Consider the following 22246-nt stretch of genomic DNA (forward strand, 5'->3'; position numbering starts at 1 on the left):
AAAACTTGACACAAAATACATGATCAGACTCGGCTCGAAGCAAACATGTTACGGTTTGGATGTAAACTTCTCCACAACAGCAATGAATGATTGAGTACGTAGCTGGCTGTATAATCTGAAGTGTTGTCATTTCAAAACTTAACGCGACCAAGCGTAGGCGTTAGTCATTAGCTAGATGATTAGAAAGTTACATTTAGAAACGAGTTAACGCTAATCACAGTTATGCAGTTCATATATTTGGATGTTCATTGTGTTCTCCTTGTCCTGTTGCCTGGGCAGTCTACTTTGGTACAATGAAATTGTAAATATGGTTAACTATAGTAAAATACATTGTCTGTGTACTATGTTGTCAGAGTTATACCCGGAGAAATTAGAACAAAACAACTCGACTCAGGGAAGGTTGTTGGTGCAGTCCGACGGGAATGGATCTCTCAAAGCGAAAGGCGGGCAGTTGCTCCATGATCACATTCAAAGTCCCTTGCGTCGTCGGTCTTTTAGTTTACATATGCAAAATACAAGAAAGACACTGCCCCCAATATTTGCATACCACACCCCCCGTCCGGCCCCCTTGGTCAAAGATGTGATTAACTTTTGTCAAGCTTTAAACCACAGATACATTAACACTGTCTCCCACGATTAAACAAGTCGCAGACTTCGCAGATGATAAATGGTCGCCTGGCCCGCGACCAGTTCCCAGACAGTCTTTTGATGTTCTAAACCACTTCATTCTTAACTGTTTACCGAGTCTAGCCTCCTGTTTGCAGTCTTGCGGTAATGTGATTCAAGAGCCCTCCGTCCGGACGACTCCGACGCCCTGGCGCAGACATTTGGGCGTGCTAAATACACAACCCTTCGAAATAGGCCCAAATTAAATACAACTTTAATTGGTTGTGAGGAACGGTGTTATTGTCAACGCACGGCTTTGAAAAACTGTAGCGGAAAAGTGACCACACAGGGCAGAACGACGCTGTTTCAAGGTGGAACTGGTACAATGGAAAAGGGGAAATATATGTACTGTTTCCATTTAAAATGTGCATTCATAAGTGTCACAATATGACAGTGATGTCCTCCTGATGCCCCGGTGTCAAATGCCTGGAAAGAGGTAGAAGCGCCTTGACAAAGTGCATCTGTCTTTAGTTGGCATCTGCTTAGGCATCCCAAGCGGCGATGCTTCGAAGCGACGCATGACCTGCGTGGTTGAAACAAAACATGATGAGATTAGCAATGTAACCCAAAAACAAAAACAAAACAAAAAACATCAACACATACACACATACATTCAGTAAATTTACTACTTTCTTGATGTGAATTAGTTTTCCCCTTTACTATTATTGTTTATGGGAGCCCAAACGCATCCTGTTTGTACATGTGTTCATGGAGCATCTTGAATTTGCCCTCTATGCAGTCATTAAACATTCAGATGAGCATTTGCACAACTTACCATCCTGAAAAGTTCCTCAATGTCTTCCTCACATGCGCAGGTGTTCACAACATCAACAATGTACCGAATGAAGAAAGAGCCATCCACTTTGTGTCTGTATGAGACGGTGTCTGCGAGGGAGGTTAGGCAAAAAGAAAAGAAAAAAAAAAGGAAGTACCGGTAGATCAGATTGCATATCAAACTGACTCAAGCCAGGCTCTCCCAAACTCAGGGTGTCCCAAGAAGTCACCATACACTTGCTTTTTTTTCTTTTTCGTTTCAGGTGTCATCGGGGCAGGCGTGAGGCCATCAGAATTTGACAGCTGCAGAGTTTATAAACATATTCACGAGCACATGGCTCGCCAAATGACATTTGGACAGCGTTTTAAAATATCCTCCCGGTAATTTTTCCTGTCCTCTAATTCGGTATAGCTCCAGTTCAGAACGTTGTATGCCCATCAAATTCCTCCAACACATAGTTCAATTCACAGTCAAAGTCGATGTGAATCATTAACTTGGGTTTGGAGTCTTTGAACAACCATAAATCGGTATGGGTAAAATTTCAGGCTCCGAAGCAACAGCCAAATTGCGCATTTGTTGATGCTCTCTTTTGCTTACATAAACTGCAAAATGCTGATGTGGTCACATCTTTGATCCTCTCCTCTTTCGTCTATAACTGCTTCAGACAACAAAGTGTATGCAGGAAAGTGGTGAAGATTGCACAACTGTCTGTGTCCTATGTGTTGTGTTATTTTTGTTATTTTGACTTCAGGATGGCGCCGCGAGAGTGGCTGCCTTTCCAGCAGCTCCTATATTTTGTTGTTCTACGTCTTCCTTTCATAACTTTGCTGCTGTGAATTGGGAATTTCTCCATTGCGAGACTAATAAAGGTTTTCTTATCTTATCTTATCTTATCTTATCTCTTCAAAAGAAAACCGAAATGAAATTCATAGTGACATTTGGACACCCTAAATACAGATATGTGAAAATTCTACATTGGTACCATAGATTAGGCCATGTTGCATTACTTGGTTGGTGTTTTTGTGGTTTGCTTCATTGACTCACGTGTACATGATGGGTGGGAGGAGATACACTCACCAGGGGTGCTAGAGAGAAGAGCGATGAAATCTTTTTCTTTGTGCACAAATTGAACACCATCATGCTTGATGCGTCCATCATCAGACGTGGACGGTCCCGCATCCTGGATATGATCAGAGCCCACCTCGTTTGCGCCATCGTTCATGGGCACGGACCCTCTATGAACTAAAAGAGACGTGTACAACATCCACGTGACATCATTACAAATATGCAAAAGTGTTTTCAATTTGAGCGCCACCAAGTTCGGTCACCTCCTCTGCAGGCTTGGATGATGATGATCTTGGGTTTATTCAGCAGAGCTTTGCAATTTGCTGAGCCCAAGTGATTGAAAATATTATCAATGGCATAATAAGAACAATCGACGCTGAAGACCGATCCCAGGCTCCCATGAGACATGATCACCACAAACACACTGTCTGTGTCTTTGAGTTTGGAATGTTTGGAGAAGTCGATGACGGCCTTGTCAATTTCCTGTCGGAAGCAATGCAGGTCGGTCAGTAACTCAGAAAACATAGATTTAAACCGTGAAAAAAGATGTTTGTTACCTCTCCAGTGAGGTTCGTGTATTGGACCACTTCATATCCCAAAGCACGTAACAGCCTCACCATGTTCCGTTCATCTACCTCGGCTCCATGTCTGTCAAAATGGCTGTCCTTAAACTTGATATTGGTGATGAGCAGAGCTACACGGTTCTTTTTGGACTCTTTATTCACGGGGTAGATCTAAAAAAAAATGTTCAGAAAAAAAAAAGGAAGCACGTATGTGTTAAATGCCATTTTTAAATTAGAGGCTCTAAATGAAATGTTTATTTGAAGAAAGTGTACTTTGTAAAAGTATTTGAACACAAAAAAAAATCCTTACAAGCATTATCCGCACAGAAAATACTGTATTGTCTGTGGGTTAGATATGTTCCTGTAAGAGGCTGTGTAAGAGGGTGGCGTGTGATGTCATTGAGACTATGTGAGTCTCTTGCCGTGAGCTGTGGCCAACAACAGCTCTTGCCCGAGTGTGCTCATGTGTTTTGTTGCTCTCCAATATTCAATTCAATAAACTACGAAAAAGTGGATTGACTCTCCTTTCCTACATGCAAGGGTATTGAAGTAAATATGGTGTAAAAACTGAAAACATGATCGCGATAAATTGCAGAGTTCCTGGACAAATTGGTTCCACAAAAAACAACAAAAAAAATAATATAGCGGAAGCTTTATAACATGAACCACAATACAACATTGGACACACTGTTTAAAACGTGAAATTCATTTCTCAATAAATTCTGTCGAAAGGTGTCACACAAACTAATGAGAAATCCATGAATCTTTCTTACATCTTACAGCCTTCAGTTCTTTGTGAAAATAGCAGGAATCGTGATGATAAAATTCCTCATCGAAAGTGGATAGGGGTGTTCACACGGCACACATTTGCTCCGGTGCTGCACCGATGTATTTTGTTGCGATATATTTTACACCGCAGCAAATTTTGTGGAGCGTTCACACGTACAACACCACTGAGCGTGTTAACTGCTTCATTGCAGTCCCACTTGCGTTCACACGGCAGTTTCTGCAGCGGTGCAAAACGATAGAAAACAAAGAGCTGCCGTGTTGGTTCTTTTTAAGACATACACAACTCAAGCAACTATTGCACAGGCACGTCCTTCTCCTTCTCGGTCTCCGTGCCTTCTGCTCGAGAGGCGGTCAAATGACCGCCCCCGAAAACGTAAATCAACGATGACTTCAATGACACTCAGAAAAGCAAACATATAATGCGCCAAACAGAAAATCAAGAGAGGATATCACAAAATAAATTCTATGGGGTTGTTGTGAACACACAACAGAGGAACAAACTACAAAAACAACTCAGAGACACAGCATGAAAGCAACGCATTCTAGCCGTATGTAATCAACTCTTCTCATGCGTAGCGAGGCTACTCCCCCGGCAAACCAGCATTTGCTCCGGAGCACATTTTTAAACCACCTCCCTGAGGTGGGTTAAATTTGCTCCGGCGTAAGCTGTTTTCAGGGGCTAAACTGGTGTAACTTTGCACGTGTGAACGCTCTACATGTCATGAAATTATGAAAAAACCTTTTGATCATTCTTCCTGGCATTCCAAAATTTCCTTTTGCAGGGGATGAGTGTGGTGGACCACTGGCGTTCCACCTCGGAGGCAGCTGGAGACAGCAACACACAACGTTGGCGTTCAAATGGAATCAAACAGGGTGTCGTTTTACGTTGAGATGAGCACCTCCTCAGCTCACCTTGTGGGGACTCAGTGGGGAGGCCCAATTCCTTGAAGAGCATTGGGTCCCTTTGTTGAAGGTAAGTGATCATCTTCCAGCTCGCCTCATCACCTTTTCTCGACACGGAGTCAATGAGGATACGAGCCCTCCTTGCTCTGGTGTCATGCGCCTCAATGATGGCCTGCCCCTCTCCGCTATTCAAGACGTCGTCATGTAAAAGATGGTCCAGAAGTTGTTCGATTACAGGTAAGGACACATTTTCTATAAACTCAATTTTCACAGCCTTCAGTTCCTCTGTAAGAAAAGGCACAACACATATGAAGGAATTAGGCCAATGTAGACACAGCTGTAAATGTTTTTTGTTCCTCCACACATGAGCTGTAACAGTTGCGACCCCTCCAAAGCCACAAAGGGACAGAAATATAAAAGTGGCAATTTAATAATCTGGAGAGACTATGTCTCACTGGCTGGCCCGGGATTGCCTTGGGATCCCCCAGGTTGAGCTGGAACAAGTGGCTGCGGAGAGGGGAGTCTGGCCCTCCCTGTGAAAGCTGTTTCCCCCCTGACCCGGATAAACAGTAGAGAATGGATGGACGGATTGGTTGTGTGTATGTGTGTGCTTTGGGGGAGTAGGCGGGGGACACCCTGAACCGATTGCCAGCCCATCGCAGGGCACACACAGACGAATAACCATCCATGCTCACACTCACATTCACACCACGGGACAATTTAGAGTGTTCCATTAGCCTGCCATGCATGTTTTTGGAATGTGAGAGGAAACCAGAGTACCCGGAGAAAACCCACACAGGCACCAGGGAGAACATGCAAACTCCAGTACACAAAGGTAAATAGGGAGGCAACTTGAAGAGAGGTACAGTACATTCAGTCGCAATGTGCATGTTCCAAGTTTTCGGGTTCAAGTCCCAAGTTAGTGTGGTGAACAGCCAACATCAGGTCTCAAGTAAATGTAAAGCATGTCAAGTCATGAAAAAAAAAATCTCAGTTACAACATATACTGGAGTGAGAACAAAATGTATTTTCCGTCCTCATGAACACAATTTAGGTCACTCTCTTGAATATTGTTCATCCATTTTTATTTGAAGTAATCTTAATTGGTCATATTCATTTCTATTCGCAATCATAGTAATAACCAGCTCCAGTGTAATCGCATTAAATTAAAGGTGTATTATTTGCCTCTGTCGACAAATAGAGGAGCGGACAAATCGGCCGTGAGCCACCTCCATCCCGCAATCCCAAGCCAACCAGTGAAACGCGTTCAAACGCGCGCCCTGCTCTAATTTTGAATCAAATGTGGCAGAGAATTAAGTCAATTTAAAGAATCCATGACTCTATTTTCTCGTTGTGCGTATTATTACGGGCGTTTCCCTCTAAATGGCGCTCACGCGGAAGCTTTCCAGAAGTGAAAGTAAAACAATCAAATTTCTTATTTAAAGAAGAGACGAAAAGTTCAAGGGGGAAAAAACTCACCAGCCATTTTTTAAGTGTCTCTATTGCCGAAGTAATGCTTGAAATAAAGTTTAGGTGAGAGTTAGGAAATGAGAAAGTTTTTCTCTGCCGTGCTCAACGAACGTCTTTTCCTTCCGAAGTATGTGGAGGTGAGAGAGGAGGGGGGGACGTGGGCGGGTTGCACGAAATGTAACGGGTTTGACCGAACACACGCGCGCCTCCCACCCCCTCCCCTCTCAATGCACGCACACACGCGCACACACTCACGCGCACGCACACACGCGAGCGCACACTCACCCCCTTACCTCGCAATACGCGCGCGCGCGCTCACACACACACACACACGCATACGCGCACGCACACACACACACACGCATACGCGCACGCACACACACACACACGCATACGCGCACGCACACACACACACACGCATACGCGCACGCACACACACACACACACGTTTATTGTATTTTATCGAGGAAACTGTTGCATCAGGGACCCTCAGAGTACATCCACATTTTAGTCAGGAACAAACGGGGGTGTTGGGAATTATATTTTCTCGATCGAAATTGACATGTTTTTATCAAAACAAAGTCATACAGTATCTTTTTAGGGCGGCACGGTGATCGACTCGTCAGCACGTCGGCCTCACAGTGCGAAGTTGCAGGGTTCGATTCCGACTCCGGCCTTTCCATGTGGAGTTCCTTCCTGTGTTCTCCCCGGGCCTGCGCAGGTTTTCTCCGAGTACTTCGGTTTTTCCTCCCACATTCCAAAAACATGCATGGCAGGCTGATTGAACACTCTAAATTGTCCCGAGGTGTGAGTGTGAGCGTGGATGATTATTTGTCAATGTGTGCCCTGGGTGGCAACCAGTTCAGGGAGTACCCCGCCTACTGTCCAGGAACAGCTGGGATAGGCTCGGACCTTTGTGAGGATAAGGAGATTCGAAAATGGATGCATGGATGAATACCCGCATCTGAATCAGCACTCTGTGAAAGTTGTTAAATCGCGGTCCAAAAGGTTTTTAATAATGACATCAGGTTTCTATGAAACTTCCTGGCTACCTCACAGAGGTGGAGTAGTTGAATGATAACATAGAATTGTTTTGAATCTGAGATTTTAAACACAATGAATTTTATTGTGACTTCATATCTGGAAACCTCCTGTTCGACAACCTGGGATAGCCTAGCACCTGACAGGGGTGGGATGGTTGAGTGCTCACAGTGGATTATCAGTGTCACTCTGAAATAACAATAAATGACAGCCACACAGATTTCCAATGGTTATTATTCTCAAGGTGTGAATGAAACTTTATGTGGACATTGCTGGGATTGTTTAGCACCAGATAGAAGTAGAACAATCGAGTGACTTGGAGATTACAATTGATGCCAGGATTTTGTCTGAAATCAGAAAAGAAGCATTCAGAAAGTATAACTGCAACAGGTTATGGTGTACACCTCGAGTATTTCTGAGTATCATGCACGATTCAAAAGAATGAAAAAACTCACTCCTTATCTCATGTCCATCGGTTCAATCAAGTTCAGACCCAGACGCTCTGCAAGTTTAGGGTCTCTGCTTTTAATCCAATTGATCATCCTCCAGCTGGATTCGTCACCTTTCATCCTCACTGTACGGATGAGGTCACGTGCCTTGTTTGCTCTGGTCTGGTTCGCCTGAATTATGTGCTGTACCTCGCCATCATTTAAGATGCCATCCTCGAGAAGATGGTACAGAAGTTGATTGAGGACTTCTTCAGATACATTGTCAGCAAAATCTGATGTTTTCTTTTTCAGTTGTTCTGGAAGAAAAGAAAAAAAAGAAAAGAAAATGCAGGTACCGTTAGGCCAAGAAACACATGGACATCCATCCATCCATTTACAACTCCACTTCTCTTCTTTTCTTTAGGGTTGCGGGTGAAAGGGACGTACACCCTGGAAGCTGGAGTACCCACACCTTCGCCAACATAGGGAAAACATGTTAGAACATCACCCCCCCCCAACTCCAATCTTATTTATTACTTAATAATGCCGCATATAATATATTCTGAGAGTGTGAAATGTTCTGTATTCTCACAAGTGGCTTGCTTTACTAATTAATGCCATGAAGGCATTAATTGGGCTCTGTGGATGCAACTTCGGGCTCGGATAAGATGGCGTAGATCAGGGGTGTCAAACTCTTTTTTTGGCGGGGAGCCACTTCGGAGTTACCGCTCCCTTCGGAGGGCCGGTGGATAATCTCATTATTTATTACCCATAACACTTTGACATTTCGGTGCAGATTCCAGCAAGAATCATGATAGTTGACACACATGATTTGCTCCCGCGGGCCACATAAAATGATGTGGGGGGCCAGATCTGGCCCCCGGGCCTTGACTTTGAAACAGGTGGCTTAGATGTAAATATAACCATCTTTTCACTGCAGCCGCTGCGTGAATGAAAGCCGTCTTTTTCATTTTTTTGAAGGTATGTAATAAGGTACTGCGACAGTATGCACTACCTTATTACCAGAATGTGGCCAGTTGATTGAGATGTGGAAGTCAGAAATAAATGTAAAAAAAAAAAAAAAACATGACAAAGGAAAAGGAAATTACAGAGAAGGAAAGGGAAAAATTCCAAATGATCCAAATTTTACTAGAGGTATGTAGTGTGTAATGTGTATGTTTACAAATGGTGTGACTGCAGTAAAAAAGATTAATCGTGAGGTATATATGGGGCATACTCTTCTCACATTCCGCTAATACTAGTCAACTGAAGGTATACATTGATAATGACACAAAACACCCTCTAAAAGCAACTTTTAGAAAGCAAATAAACAGATTATTCTTCAATGTCAAGTCTGCCACTTGATCACAACCTGAAAGAGCATGAGTTTTTCTCCTGAAAGACAAAATTGAAGACCTACAACCAGCAGCAAGTGGGAGTGCAATGAAGGCCTGGTAAAGTTTAGGGAGTCACTGACTGTCGAGGATTCTGATGCAATATATCTTGGTGGCGAATCATTAGTCTTGTGGGGCATAATATACAAACAGACTGTCACTGTACACCAGTTCAGAAAGCGTTAAAAAAAATGATCAAGAGACTTCATTCTTTCGTTTTCATTGTGAGCCTTGCGGGAAACCTACAATCACAATACAGTACATCACAATATCATACATCACAATGCATTGTGAGCGTAGTTTTCCCGAGTGGCTCATGATAACAACGGAAGAATGAAGAGCACGGTTTGCCGTCAAAGTCGTCTGTTATTTCCTGTCCTCAAGTGCACATTCCTCCTGAAGCATGCATACCACTCTCGTTCAACTTTTCTTATGTCAAAAGGTCCCACAGATGTCTTACCTGCCATCGCTCTTTGAGAAAAATCATTTCTTTTGGTGTGGATAAGTAAGCAAAGCCTTCTTTGTATGACAATAGCTGCACCTACTGTACTGTTTGAGCCTGAACGGATCTGCCTTCCTCATATGTTCAAGTTGAAGTCCCCTCCTCCATTTCAGATCCTGCTCAATGAGTGTGTGTGTTTGTGTGTGTGTGTGTGTGTGTGTGTGGGTGTTTTTTATTGGTCTCGGGTGGAGACAAGGAAGTCAGACCAAAAAACAGAGAGCAGAAAAATCTAACAAAGTGTTACTACCTTATCCTACAGTAACATCTGTTCTATTTCAGCAACATACTAAATCACACGTTGTTCTGTTACAGGTATTTCACTTTCCAGATTGACACAATATGGGGCAAATTGTGAAATGATGTATCTTTTGGTTCCTTTTACAGAGCTCACAAGAGAGACACTGAGTGACAAAAGCGACATCATGACAAGACATGATATATGCCAAGGTGAAGTTGTTGGCAGTGCCGGAAGGTGACGTGGTTCACTGAAGATAGGAGGGGCAATAGTTCATCATTTTCAGCGACTATATAACTGTATGGAAAAAAACAACCACTCCATTTAATATCACATAACATGCCACTGTCATGATGTGATTTACAGTAAACAGAGATGTGTGTCAACCGTAGTCTGCAAGTATCCCCAAGGCTGGGAAATATTTTTCCTATTGGGGGCATTTTAAAAAGAAAATCATCCCAAAAACTGTCTTGACATTAATATGTTCTATGCAGGCCCAGTAGTCTAAACACGGCATTTTGATTCATGTTGTTTAGGCCTGGAAGAGGGGCTCACTGGTGAGTGCCTGGTACCTGTTTGTATGTGGGATTGGCTGGGAACCAGTTCAGATGTACCCTGACTTCCTGCCCGAAGACGTCTGGGATAGGGTCCAGCACGCCTGCAACCCTTGTGAGAATATGCAGATCGGATAATAGATGGATGGATTTTTGATTGATTATTAGATTGTATTCATATTATTTTGTGTTTCGTGTAAATGGTTTATGTATCGGTCTGTGCACATCAAATTGAACAGTTTGTTGTGTTGTTGTAATTTGAATTTTCTTTTATTTTTGCCTTGTTGTACTCTGCTGTCGGCAGCCACATTGACATTTCAAAAGATAACCATTGCCTTAACTGGATAAATAAAGTTTAACTAAGTAAAAAAAAGACGAGGCTGGCTCATCGTGGAGAAACTGGGGTAGGACTCCCACATGTATATTCAGCAAAAAGGTCGGGTTAATCAGGTTTTTTTTTTTTTTTTTTTAATCCCTGAAAATAGTCTTAATATACTGTAAAACCGGTTCATGGCACGTTCAAAAAACTGTTGCGCCGTCAATCAACTAGGTGGCGATACGCAATGGTACTTCATCTTGATGTGCTATCCGAAGAAAGAAGAAGAACTACGCCGGCCAAACAACAAAATGGCCGATTCTGCCTGTGCGACGCAACTTTCCGTTGTAGTCATGTAAACACTCCCAATTACAAAAGCCAGGAGCAGGATCGACGTTGCGTGACAGCTTTTCCCGTCCTGCGAATGATACTGTACGTCATCAGAAACCACACGTCATCTTTTTTATGACACCGATACTCGTTGTTCATGGGTGGCTTTGTAAATAGCTTCAGTAGCTAGCCTGCCACACATTCTAGCCAAAATACGTGATCGTACTCGGCGCGAAGAAAACATTTTACGGTTTGGATGTAAACTTCTCCACAACAGCAATGAATGACTGAGTACGTAGCCGGCTGTATAATCTGAAGTGTTGACAGTTCAAAACTTAACGCGACCAAGGGTGGGCGATAGACCATTAGCTAGATGGTGCGAAAATTACATTTAGAAACGAGGTAACGCTCATCACAGTTACGCAGTTCATATATTTGAATGTTCATTGTGTTCTCCTTCTCGTGTTGCCCGGGCAGCCTACTTTGAAGGATGATGGCCCAGCGGTCTGAACGTCGTCGGATCCATCTGGACCAGTCCGATCTGCTTTGTACCAAAGGATGTGGTTTTTATGGCAACACAGCTTGGCAGGGCCTGTGTTCCAAGTGCTGGCGAGAGGAAAACCAGCGAGACAAGCAAAAACAGATCCAGGACGACTGGGCTCTAGCTGAGAGGTTTGTTTGCAACATCTGCAGCTGGAGTTCTGAGACCGTTTTAGTTCAGGGACTTCTTGCAGGGAACGCTTGTGAATATTCTCATGTATTCAGCTCATTCCATTCTCAGTGCGTTGATTGATTGTACCTGGACTGTTCTGGTAGTCCTAGAAGACTTTTCTCCTTTTATCTGAGCGTGCTTCATCAGCTGGGATTGAACCCGGTACCTCTGCACGGTGAGGTCGATGCGCTAACCACTGGCCCTTGATGTTTCTTAGTTGTTGCTTATTTGGTTTTGTGTGATCATAAAACACACACAAAAAATGGTTTTGCAACAACAACAACAAAAAAACAGCGCAGAATTTGGCCACTATCTGAGAACCACTCTACACTGTGTTTTATTTCTTGAGTACTTCTCTTCTGCTGATCGCTCATCAACACCCCCCTGGTCCTTCAGTCATGTCTCTTATCCGCCACAGGCTGCAAAGAGAAGAAGAGGAAGCCTATGCAAGCAGACATCAGAAGGCCCAGTCCCAGGCCGCTGTCACACCTTTCAACAAATTTGAGGAACGCAAGACAAAGGAAAAGTCGAGCAAAGTCAACACTGTCACCAAGTTTTTCACTCCCTCCAGCAAAACGCCACCAAAGAAAGGTAGGCCTTTCAACTGATGAAGCTGATTGCCACGAAAGTCAAATGTGTGACACAATAAAGTGAACCCTCATTTATTGTGGGGGTCACACATTCCCATTCGCAAAGTCTGCGCGACAGAGAGACCTTGTACAAAGCGTTTCACCTTTCCATATAGTTTATACACATTTTAACTTCTTATCGCACCTTTCAGAGATCCTGACATTGCCTTTTAAATACGTGCTTGAAGTTAATTGAAGGATGCAAAAAATTGAACTGTGCTACAGGTGTGGGCCGATCACCGGTTTGTCGGTTCACCATTGTTTCGATCATGGCTGAAACTTTCCGCCATTGGTAATGAATGCAGAGGGGACTTCTAAGAAGGCGCTAAATAATTAACTGCTTGCAGAGATGCTAAATTTGTCACCTCTAGGAAATTAACAATGAAAAGCCAGCTATTAGCTATTTCTCACAAGAAGCTCAAAGATTTGATAAAAACATGAAAAGTGTTTTTTTTTTTTGGTGTGTGTGTGTGTGTGTCCGTCCAAGATGCCACCGCTCCTTTGGATTCTCAGTCCAGCCCGAGCTCCTGCTCCACAGCGAACCGGCCGTCCTCGGCGGACACTGACCTAGCAACAAGGGAGTTCATTGATTTCCTCAAGCCTCTGAAATATGGCCGGCAAATCTTCAGACAGTGTCGCGCTTTCACTGAGAGCATGGCCTACAAGCGGGTGAGCTCCAGTACAATAGTGCCAGATGTGGTAAAGATGTTTTTGTCAGGCTTATCGTAATTTTATGGAGTCATTTGCTATATTGTCTCCCTTCTATTAGGACATGGGTGTTGAGGACATGTCCGAATGCGTCCAGGACTTCTACCAGAGTCTGTCAGAGCGCCTTCACACTCAATTTAAAGGTACGAAAATGCTTGTGTTGTATCTTTTTACATGTGCTGTTCTCACGTTGATGGTTTTGCTCTTAGGCTCCTCCGAGTATGTCGAGGGCATCATGGACGAAGTGGAGAGGTACATGACCACGCGTCTGTACAAGGAGGTTTTCTGTCCTGAAACGTCAGATGATGAGAAGAAAGACCTGGCTGTTCAGAAGAGGATCAGGTTTGTACACGGAAGACGTAGCCGTCATTCAAACTGTCATTATTTCCGGCTATAATGTGTACAAAATTGCGAGAGTCGCATCATGCACGCAATCACTTGGAACAACTTCCTGTTGTTTTACACTGTCGTATCTGTGACTTCTTATTCACAGAGCCTTGCACTGGGTCACCACTGAGATGCTGGGCGTTCCCGTCGATGAGGAGATCCCCGAGGCTTCCGACAGTGTGGTGAAAGCCATCACAGGTGAGTCTCATCGACATGTTAGAAATACTGCAGGGGGTAGCGCATTTCAATGACATTTCGAGGTTACAGTCGGCACGCGGCAACCTACTCTGCACTGCAGCATAAGAACACATGCTTACATAACACAAGAATGCTCACTTATCAGCATACGTATGATACTTCAGGCGCTTTTTTTCATGCCAATATTTATTGTAATTCTGACTTTACTTCCGAGTGAGCCTGGATTAGTGATAGACCAGGGTGCTTTCTAACTTCGGTAGAAGTTCAGGAACGGAATGCCATCAGTAAACTGATGACCACGCACTCCGTTTCTCCCCCCCAGATGTGATTGAACTCGATTCCAAGCGGGTACCCAAGGACAAGCTGGCGTGCATCACACGCTGCAGCAAGCACATCTTCAACGCCATCCGCATCAGCAAGAAGGAGGCGGCGTCGGCGGACGACTTCCTGCCCACGCTCATCTACATCGTGCTCAAGGCCAACCCCCCGCGGCTTCAGTCCAACATCCAGTACATCACTCGCTTCTGCAACCCCAGCAGGCTCATGACCGGAGAGGATGGCTACTACTTCACGAATCTGGTTCGGAAAGCCATTCATTAATTCACATGCACACAAAAATTGACTACAAAATGTAGCAGAATGGAACCTTTAAATTTGAATACAATCCATCATGTTGACCTTCAGGTTGGTCGAATTTCAAAGCAAATTGCCCCAGGCTAATTCTATAAACGACCACTTCATTATCAAACATTATTATTAATTTAAAAATAAAAGGCTTGTCTTCTTTCGCCTTTGCAAAAAATTATATTAATTACTGCATCTTACCGGGTTGGTGAGACAATCGTCATTAAAATTGCGGTGAGGATAAACGGTTCAGATGCTGGGTGTATATTATACTGCCCCCTAGTGGCCAAGGCTTACACACTAGAAGGAGTCGCAAGCTGAATTCATCATAATGCACAAACTGTTTAATTCTTTATAGTCCATTCAATTATGTCATTCCTGTATTTTTTATGAAGTAACGTGTTTTAGGCTAGTTATTTCTCATATTACAAACACCTGCGAAAACGTTTTGAGAGGCTGGAATGACTTAATGGCTTTGCCACGAAACTAATCAGTGAATGAAAGAATCAAACGTGGTGGTTCAGGACAAATCGCGAATGCTGCCTTCATGAACGTGACCCTGTTCCTCTGTTCAGTGCTGCGCCTTGGCATTCATCGAGAAACTGGACGGCAAGTCGCTCAACATGACCTCTGAGGAGTTTGACCGTTACATGTCGGGGGTCCAGGTGTCCCCCAACTGGCCACCGGTGGACGGCGCCGCGCTCACCCAGGTGCACGAGCGTCTGGACCTACTGTCGGGCCTCGGCGAGCGGCAGGAGCTCGTCATGGAGCGAGCGCGGCAGCTGGAGAGCGACCTCATCGACTGGACGGACGAAGTGGAGCAGAATGTGCAGAGCATCCTGGAGACGTTCGAGGCGCGTAATCCTCCCGTCGTGACCTCCTCCGGCAGCGCGGCGACAGGCGCGGCAACAGGCACGGCGACAGGCGCGGCAGCGGTCTCCTCGGCTATTGACTCTGACAACGTTGAGAACGAGCACCTGCCACCGCCGCTGACGCCGCAAGTGTTTGCCGGTTGATGCTGGTGGAACTTCGATACTCATGTATCCATCCAAATTAGAAGGCCCGAAGCTCCTTCTGGTGCGCGTTAAGAATAACCCATTATGACTGGGTCGCACCTGTTATGATTCACTCTGTGACCGAGACAAAGTGTGTCATGTCCGACATTGGAGGTGTGAATATGACTCGAACCACGCCCTTAACTGTCTGCCAATCAATCACAGGGCAAGTCTGGCCGCTACATTACTAAGAATGCAGGTAAGGATGGACACTATTCTCAAAGTTAGGAATTTTAGCCTTTTGGGTGAAATTTCAGGATGAACCTCAAATTAAATAATTACTTTTACAGCCGAACTTAATTTAGCTTTGGTCTGAACTTTTGAATGCACATGTCCGACTTTTAATGTTGTGATGAACTGCAAAATACACGTGAGAGGTTTGGTTCGTGAATGGACTTCGTTTGATTTGAATTTAAACATCGTCATCTTCATCATGCGGTTCAAATTTGTGAGACCAAGATGACGCCTAATAATTGATCAACAGCACCTTACTATTGCAAGGCTTCACACAAGATATTCTCAGATAGACCCGTCCAATCAGCTTAGGGTGTCAGTGTCAGTAGGGTCCGAGAGACTGGAAGAGTCACAGAAAGTCTTAAATGTAAGTGAATCTCTGTTTCGCTCATGTTAAGAGAATAACAATTTGTGCCAAAAAGTATTGAACAAGCTAATTACGGTTCACAAAAACTCACAAACTAATATTGAAAAAATTTTTGTTAATGTAATAAAAATGAGGCTGGTTAAAAAAAGAAAAGCTAACTGAAATGACATTTTACATTTAACGACAATCAGCAAAACTATTTCTTCATTTTAGTCTTGAGTGAATTTTTTTTTTTATATGATGAGCTTTCATGGTATAATTTAAATGTATTTTTCTCAGTATTGTAGGTTCAGATAGAAGAACAAGGTTGAACAGTTATTTGGAAATTGTAGTTTACTTAAAAAGAAAACTAAATCGAATACTCAAACTTATAAAGTAAACTAAAATGAAGCATTTTCAAAAAAGTAAAAACTAACAATCCCAGACTAGTTTAAATTCATCTCTCCTTTTATTTATAATTTTATCTGTGGTTTTATTATTCTTGTTTTGGTTGTAAAGTGTCCTTGAGTGTCTTGAAAGGCGCTTATAAATGAAATGTATGATTATTATTAAAAACAAAATAAAAGTAAATAAGAAAAATGAAATAAAAACGAACAATAATAAAAATTCCAAAACTATCACTGTTTAGCTACCGGTCCAAGTATTTCACACTTGGACATATGCATTCAAAGGTTTAGACAAAGGCCAAATGAAGTCCACTTGTAAAAGGTTATTAATGCTGCATTTTTGGTCCAGCCTGAAATATCACTGAAATTCTTAGCATATTTTATAAAAGCTCAAAATTGTTCCTCTCGAATGTGGAGTCATGTTAGACTGGATTTTTGGCTGAAATGTCTCACTTTGCATCAGCCTGGCGCACTCTCTGGCAGTCGACATCCGAAGTACGGTGTCACTGTAGTTATCAATACAATGGAACCTCAAAAGGTTCAATTGCATTCTTGTTCTTATTTTAGAGTCAACTTAGCGAACCTTTGGTTTAGCTTAGTCGACTCTGAAACCAAAATTTCCCAGACTCAATACAAAAGTAGCGTATTGGCAGCTAGCATGTCAGGCTAAGTCTACCCTCGGCGCTACCTGTCAAATTGATGGACTCAACACCAGTCACAGAAGATCTAAAGTCCCATTTTTTCAAATTTTCCTTTTTTTTTTTTTTTAATACAAAAAGTTGATTCCCACCGACTGAGAAAAGGAACCAAAAGTAGTAATTAGAAACCTCCCAAAATGACACAAGCTTGTAACAACGTTTCTACTCAGTCATCTACCTTGCTACTGGAGGCCATTGCTCATATGAAACCAAAACATCACATCACGTGTTCTGCCAGACGTCAAAACTTTTGGTACCGCTGCCATTTCTGGATTCGAATCTCGGCTCTGAGTTTGTGTGTTCGACCACTCCATGGTGTACCCCACCTTTCTCCCCAAATCAACCTTAAATGGTTGCCGTGCTGTTGAGCTTTGGAGGTTCCAGTGTGCTAGTTGTTAAAAGACAAATTGGGAGAGCAAGATAATCATTTGCACACGTGTGCATATTCGGGCATGTGTGTCGCATGTTGGTGTTTTTACATTCGGGTCAAGCAATCCTCGGAAATCCTCCACGAGCGCGTTTGGACTGTGGTGGTTTTATTTTCCGAAGAAGTGGCAGGTGTTGCAAATGGCAACCTAGTGGAACCCTTCTTGGCATGCGTTTTAGCAACTTGAACTCCAAAACGAAAAGTGATGCTAATTTGGAAGCACTTTAATGATTTTAAGATGATATAATGAAGGATAGTGCAGACACTGTATTTTCAGGTGTGCCTTGTCGCGGCACCATCCATTTAGACATGTTTCATGTTTAGATTTTAATCATATTCTTATGACTATTTTGTAGCCATATATGATTTTTTGGGGCGTACGGGCAGGCTTTTAAACTTTATCAGTTGGAGCAAGTTACAGCGTCGTAGAAGCTGGATTTTTTTCGAGGGTTGAAACACTCACTGGCCACAACATTAAGTACACCAGAATCCTAAAGTAACCTTCATAAAAATATTAATGCTCATTTTAGATGAACACTCATATTAGTCCTTATTCTGAATCGTATTTTTCAGTGGTGTATTATATTTCTGTGAAGGTTTTAATGTTGTGGCCGGTGAGTTAACGGAGAGGTTGAAAACATCCATATAGTTTTTTGTCGTATCATATAGGTGAGAAGTCAATACTGTCCTTATTTAAACATAACTTATTGGGGGAAAATGTGTTTTATTTGCATCGCTGTGTGTGTGTGTGTGTGTGTGTGGTAACTGCTGATGACTAATAAAACCTGAGAGAAGACCGCCCTGTTGACTCTGCATATGCTGTACTTTTACATAAATAGCCGCGGTTGTGCAAGCGCAGTTAGAGTAGGGTTTCAAACTATTTCTACACTGATGTGTGATATTGGGAAATCTAAAACTAATCATTGGTAGATGTTGAGAAATAATAGAATAGAAATATCGTGACTTTGGAATTTTCATTTTGAAGAACAGGAGCGTGTTTTATTTCAAAAATGAATTTGAGTGATGTATACACCACATGTACCACAAAGAGGCTCTTCTTTCACCTTCAAGAAAAATGTTTCCAGCTTTTGAGGTTCTCTCGTAATCAACTGTTGAACATGAGTTGGGTTCACCCAAAACAATGGTTTTTGACCAAAAGCAAAGAAAACGAGCTTTTTGTGAAAATGTCAAGCGGGTGAGTGACTTTGCCACCAATGTTTTTTTTGTTTTTTTGTTTTTGTGACACATCAATTTAGAAAACAAGGAATAAGAGCTAAATAACAGATTGCAGATTTACTTACAACTATGAAAAACTCCATGACCGACTCTTCGTAATTCACCACGCAAACTTTGTAATTTTTCTCACAAATTTCACATTTCCAATCTTATCTGTTGGAAAATGTACTTTATTATAAACATGAGTGGGCCTTTAATTGTTAAGACCCCAGCAGACGGATGTAAACATCCACGTCAGTGAAAAAGTTGTAAATGTTACCGTTTTGAATGTTGTCATTAAGTGGCTGGGGGAAAAAAAATCACGGTTCCACTAGCGACTAGCCCAGATTGAGAAGTGTAAAGTTATTCTTGCCCTGAAAAGGTTAATTAAGTTGAACCATGTGATTTCGTTCCCGCCAGTCAAATGTACCGGAAATCAATACACTGGCAACCTTTGATACTAAAAAAAAAAAAAGGTTTCAGACTGATACCTCATTTTAACTTTTCAAATGATGATCTAAAACACAAAACATGTTCTTTAAATATGATAATACAGATTTTTCTAAGATACTAAAGTCCAGTAATGTACGACAGTACAATTTTCCAAATGCATTCTGGTGCCCTGTAAAGAAAGGGGAATCCCGTTAAGGTTCCATTATTTACAGTCCTTGTAGATTGAAAGTGAAATGAAACGAGAGAAAGAAAGAAAAGAGGAATTCCTGAGTTCTGGGTTAAAATAAAAAAAAGAAAAATATTTTCACTTCCCTTTTCTTTTTTGGTATAAAGGCCAGTTCCCTTCAAGAAAATGACACATGGTCACAATGACAGCAACGATATATTTTCTTGGTAAGTGTGTACCAAGTCTAAGATATATATATATATATATATATATATATATATATAAAATGATAACACATAAATTGTGTGTGTGTGTAAAATTACGATATGTTGTACCATTTATCCATTTATATGACTCAAATCAAATGTATTTTCTGTTTCAGTTCTTTCCACGCTGCCACAACTCATAGTCCCTTTGGGTATGAAACTTTATGAATTTTCTTTGAACTTAACAGTGGCCAGCGAATATTTTTCACATTTTTCTCTCCCCCCGCCTCCTGTGTAGAGACCTCCTATGGCGCACGAGCAGAGCTGGTGTCAGGTCATTCTCGGGTTTTCTCCGGGGAACACGTCCGGCTCAGATGCAGCATTCCCGATGGCCGCAACTCTTCCTGGAATTATTTGTGGTTCAAAGAAACCAAGCGGCTGGAGCACCATGCAGAAATGTTGACTCTGAAAGGCTTTCTTAGCGACAGTGGAGAGTTTCGATGCCAAGGAGTCAGGGACACGGCTGTGGGAAACATATATACGCAAAAAAGCCCTCCCGTGGAAATAAATATGGATGGTAAGAATACTCTGCAGGCCTAGTTTTATAATCTTTTGGCTGTAGTAAGCTAACTCTTGTCAGACAGATGAAACAAGTCTCTCTAAAAAGTGCTCCAAAGTTGCCTAGAACAAAATACGTTTATTATTATTTTTTTTTTTTTGTAATGTCAGTTGGCTCCATTTTCTCTGTGCTTCTCAGGAGGTTGGGCCATCCTGCAGGTCCCGCAGCTGCCAGGCCTCGTCGGAGAGACGTTGAACATGAGCTGCCGCGTGCGCGGCCGTCCCCGACCTCACGAGGTGATTTTGTACAAAGATGGCGTGGAAGTCCAGAGGCAAAGCGGCTTCAACCCAAAGTTGAGCTTGGACCTCCTGAGAATGGAAGACCAAGGACTGTACTCCTGCAGGGCATCTTGGGATGACGACAGAAAAACTCATTCAGTGATTTCGAATGATGTTCAAGTCAATGTCAAAGGTGAGTTCAGGTGATACTTTAGTCTGGATCTGATTTTAATTTGACTGTTTTTGTGCTTTTTACTGGTATTTTATTGTTTTATCGTGTGTTGTTGTGTGCAGCACTTTGTATACAGCGATGGTTGTATTAAGGTGCTCTGTTAAGCCTTTCGTGCACCCTGTAACCCAGGGGTGTCAAACTCATTTTACATTGTGGGCCACATACGGACTCGGTCGATGTCAAGTGGGCCGGACCATTAACATTATAGCATACTCTGCTATAAATAACCAAAATATCATGCCTTTCCTTTGTTTTGATATCAAGAAGCATTGGCGCATTGATACCGTCTGCTATGTTGGTTCTGTCTCAGTGCCAGATTGAGACTGCTGTTTTCTTCTCTGATCAAAATGGTCAGCGGACAATCCATGAATTGCATTTTATTAAAAAGATTCATTCTGTGTCTTTAATGCATTTTTTCACTTTTAAATTATCCTGTGGGCCAGATTGAACCTCCTTGGGGGCCGGTTCCGGCCCGCGGGCCGTATGTTTGACGTCCCTGCTGTAACCCCTCTGTAACATGATAAGATGTCCATTGTAATAACCGCTGTTGCTGAAAGGGTGAATACAGTTGAGTTGAGTTGAGTGGAGAATTACACTTAATAGCATCCAACTCAAGATATGTATGAGCAAAGCCCACATTTACCCACATGATTTGAAAAGTACAAAGACAACAGGGCAGAAGTATTCCCCGCCCCCCCCTCATTATTGCGATTGTGATTTAATATGCAATTGTTTTTTTCAAGGTCCTCTTCCCATGTCTTTGTTTTTTGTTGTTGTTGTTGTTTTTTTAACAAACACAAGCAACAAATTATTCTGTCTTTCAATGAAAGAATCAGATTTATTTCGCACTAATGTTCTGGTCTTATTTTCAATTTTTTTCTTGTCATGCTTGTTTTTTTTCAGAGGTTCTGACACAGCCCGTGCTAGAGGTGGTCACAGAAAACGACCTGCTGCTGGACGATCAGATTAAGCTCACTTGCCATCTCCAGTACAACGCCCGCACTCCGGCGCCTCCCATACACTACTACTTCTACAGGGATAACAGGCGGTTGGGGACGGCCACTTCCAAGAACTTTACGCTGGTCAAACAGAGACCAGGTCTGTACAGCTGCAAGGCCAAGGTGCCCCAGCTTGGCCTATGCAAGTGGAGTGAGACCGAAGCATTCGAAGAGTGACAAAGACATGAAAGTAGTACGGGTAACATGCCACAGGTTGGCTGAAGATGCTTCTGATTCTTCGGATTAGAGATGACACGTCCTCATTTGACACGTATGCTACCACCAGTTTTAATTTTCGGATGAACTGAACAGACTAATACTCTCACGGTTGAGAAAAGGAAAGTCACGGCCACTGTATTCTTGGGAATACAAACTGTTGCTTTGAGTGGAAATTCATGAATCCTTCTTTAACAGGTTCATATTTGTGTTTAGCTAAAGTGTGAAAGCCAGAAGAAGAATTACACAGCATCACTTCATTTGTGTTACCGGTAATTTATGTAGTTACAAAGCCCTATCCAGTTTAACTGTGTGTGGGTGTGGGTGTGGGTGCGTGTGTGTGCATATGTATGTATGTAAGGCATCAGACAAAATAGGAATTGCATGTACATTGGATATAAAAAGTCTGCACACATCTGTTCAAATAGCATCTTTTTGTGATCTAAGTCATAGCGATAAATCATTTC

The 22246-nt window shown here is 42.6% G+C and overlaps 3 protein-coding genes and 1 long non-coding RNA gene across 6 annotated transcripts; 2 read left to right on the plus strand and 2 right to left on the minus strand.

Moving 5' to 3' along the window:
* Positions 1-1022: 1022 nt before the first annotated feature.
* Positions 1023-6485, minus strand: LOC109518427 (caspase-1-A-like). Its single transcript, XM_019874243.1, has 8 exons — positions 6241-6485; positions 4771-5046; positions 4598-4683; positions 3064-3240; positions 2770-2989; positions 2519-2683; positions 1442-1551; positions 1023-1189 (listed from the first exon to the last, which is right to left on the minus strand). The coding sequence occupies exons 1-8, from the start codon at positions 6245-6247 to the stop codon at positions 1085-1087; spliced, it is 1146 nt and encodes a 381-aa protein (XP_019729802.1). The 5' UTR covers positions 6248-6485; the 3' UTR covers positions 1023-1084.
* A 1003-nt stretch (positions 6486-7488) lies between these two features.
* On the minus strand, positions 7489-9651 carry LOC109518429 (uncharacterized). The gene is made up of 3 exons (XR_002168759.1): positions 9555-9651; positions 7728-8017; positions 7489-7619 (listed from the first exon to the last, which is right to left on the minus strand). It is a non-coding gene; the product is annotated as an uncharacterized LOC109518429 (long non-coding RNA).
* A 1320-nt stretch (positions 9652-10971) lies between these two features.
* rabgef1l (RAB guanine nucleotide exchange factor (GEF) 1, like) lies at positions 10972-16074 on the plus strand. 3 transcript variants are annotated; one of them, XM_019874239.1, is made up of 9 exons: positions 10972-11133; positions 11509-11703; positions 12162-12334; positions 12860-13041; positions 13142-13223; positions 13290-13422; positions 13574-13665; positions 13988-14244; positions 14865-16074. In XM_019874239.1, exons 2-9 carry the CDS (start codon positions 11522-11524, stop codon positions 15303-15305), a joined length of 1542 nt encoding a protein of 513 aa, XP_019729798.1. In that variant the 5' UTR covers positions 10972-11133; positions 11509-11521; the 3' UTR covers positions 15306-16074. The 3 variants fall into 3 exon arrangements, with proteins under 3 accessions (XP_019729798.1, XP_019729800.1, XP_019729799.1); XM_019874241.1 differs by lacking the exon at positions 10972-11133 and adding an exon at positions 11148-11322; XM_019874240.1 differs by lacking the exon at positions 10972-11133 and adding an exon at positions 11329-11433.
* A 2628-nt stretch (positions 16075-18702) lies between these two features.
* On the plus strand, positions 18703-21950 carry LOC109518428 (high affinity immunoglobulin gamma Fc receptor I-like). The gene is made up of 5 exons (XM_019874245.1): positions 18703-19517; positions 19673-19708; positions 19795-20073; positions 20254-20526; positions 21469-21950. The coding sequence occupies exons 1-5, from the start codon at positions 19484-19486 to the stop codon at positions 21738-21740; spliced, it is 894 nt and encodes a 297-aa protein (XP_019729804.1). The 5' UTR covers positions 18703-19483; the 3' UTR covers positions 21741-21950.
* Positions 21951-22246: the final 296 nt, after the last annotated feature.

The sequence above is a fragment of the Hippocampus comes genome, unplaced genomic scaffold (assembly GCF_001891065.2).
Source record: "Hippocampus comes isolate QL1 unplaced genomic scaffold, H_comes_QL1_v1.1 scaffold125, whole genome shotgun sequence".
NCBI lineage: Eukaryota > Metazoa > Chordata > Actinopteri > Syngnathiformes > Syngnathidae > Hippocampus > Hippocampus comes.

Excerpts from the sequence above, each read along its gene's own strand:
- LOC109518427 (XM_019874243.1), bottom strand. Across the intron at positions 1,552-2,518 it reads TCTTCTCTCTAGCACCCCTG|ACACCGTCTCATACAGACAC; the intron begins GTGAGTGTATCT and ends CCTCCCTCGCAG. Across the intron at positions 1,190-1,441 it reads TTGAGGAACTTTTCAGGATG|GTCATGCGTCGCTTCGAAGC; the intron begins GTAAGTTGTGCA and ends TCAACCACGCAG.
- LOC109518428 (XM_019874245.1), top strand. The coding sequence starts at position 19,484 with ATGGTCACAATGACAGCAACGATATATTTTCTTG. Across the intron at positions 19,518-19,672 it reads AGCAACGATATATTTTCTTG|TTCTTTCCACGCTGCCACAA; the intron begins GTAAGTGTGTAC and ends TTTCTGTTTCAG. Across the intron at positions 20,074-20,253 it reads CGTGGAAATAAATATGGATG|GAGGTTGGGCCATCCTGCAG; the intron begins GTAAGAATACTC and ends TGTGCTTCTCAG.
- rabgef1l (XM_019874239.1), top strand. The coding sequence starts at position 11,522 with ATGATGGCCCAGCGGTCTGAACGTCGTCGGATCCATCTGGACCAGTCC. Across the intron at positions 12,335-12,859 it reads CAAAACGCCACCAAAGAAAG|ATGCCACCGCTCCTTTGGAT; the intron begins GTAGGCCTTTCA and ends TGTCCGTCCAAG. Across the intron at positions 13,423-13,573 it reads GCTGTTCAGAAGAGGATCAG|AGCCTTGCACTGGGTCACCA; the intron begins GTTTGTACACGG and ends TCTTATTCACAG.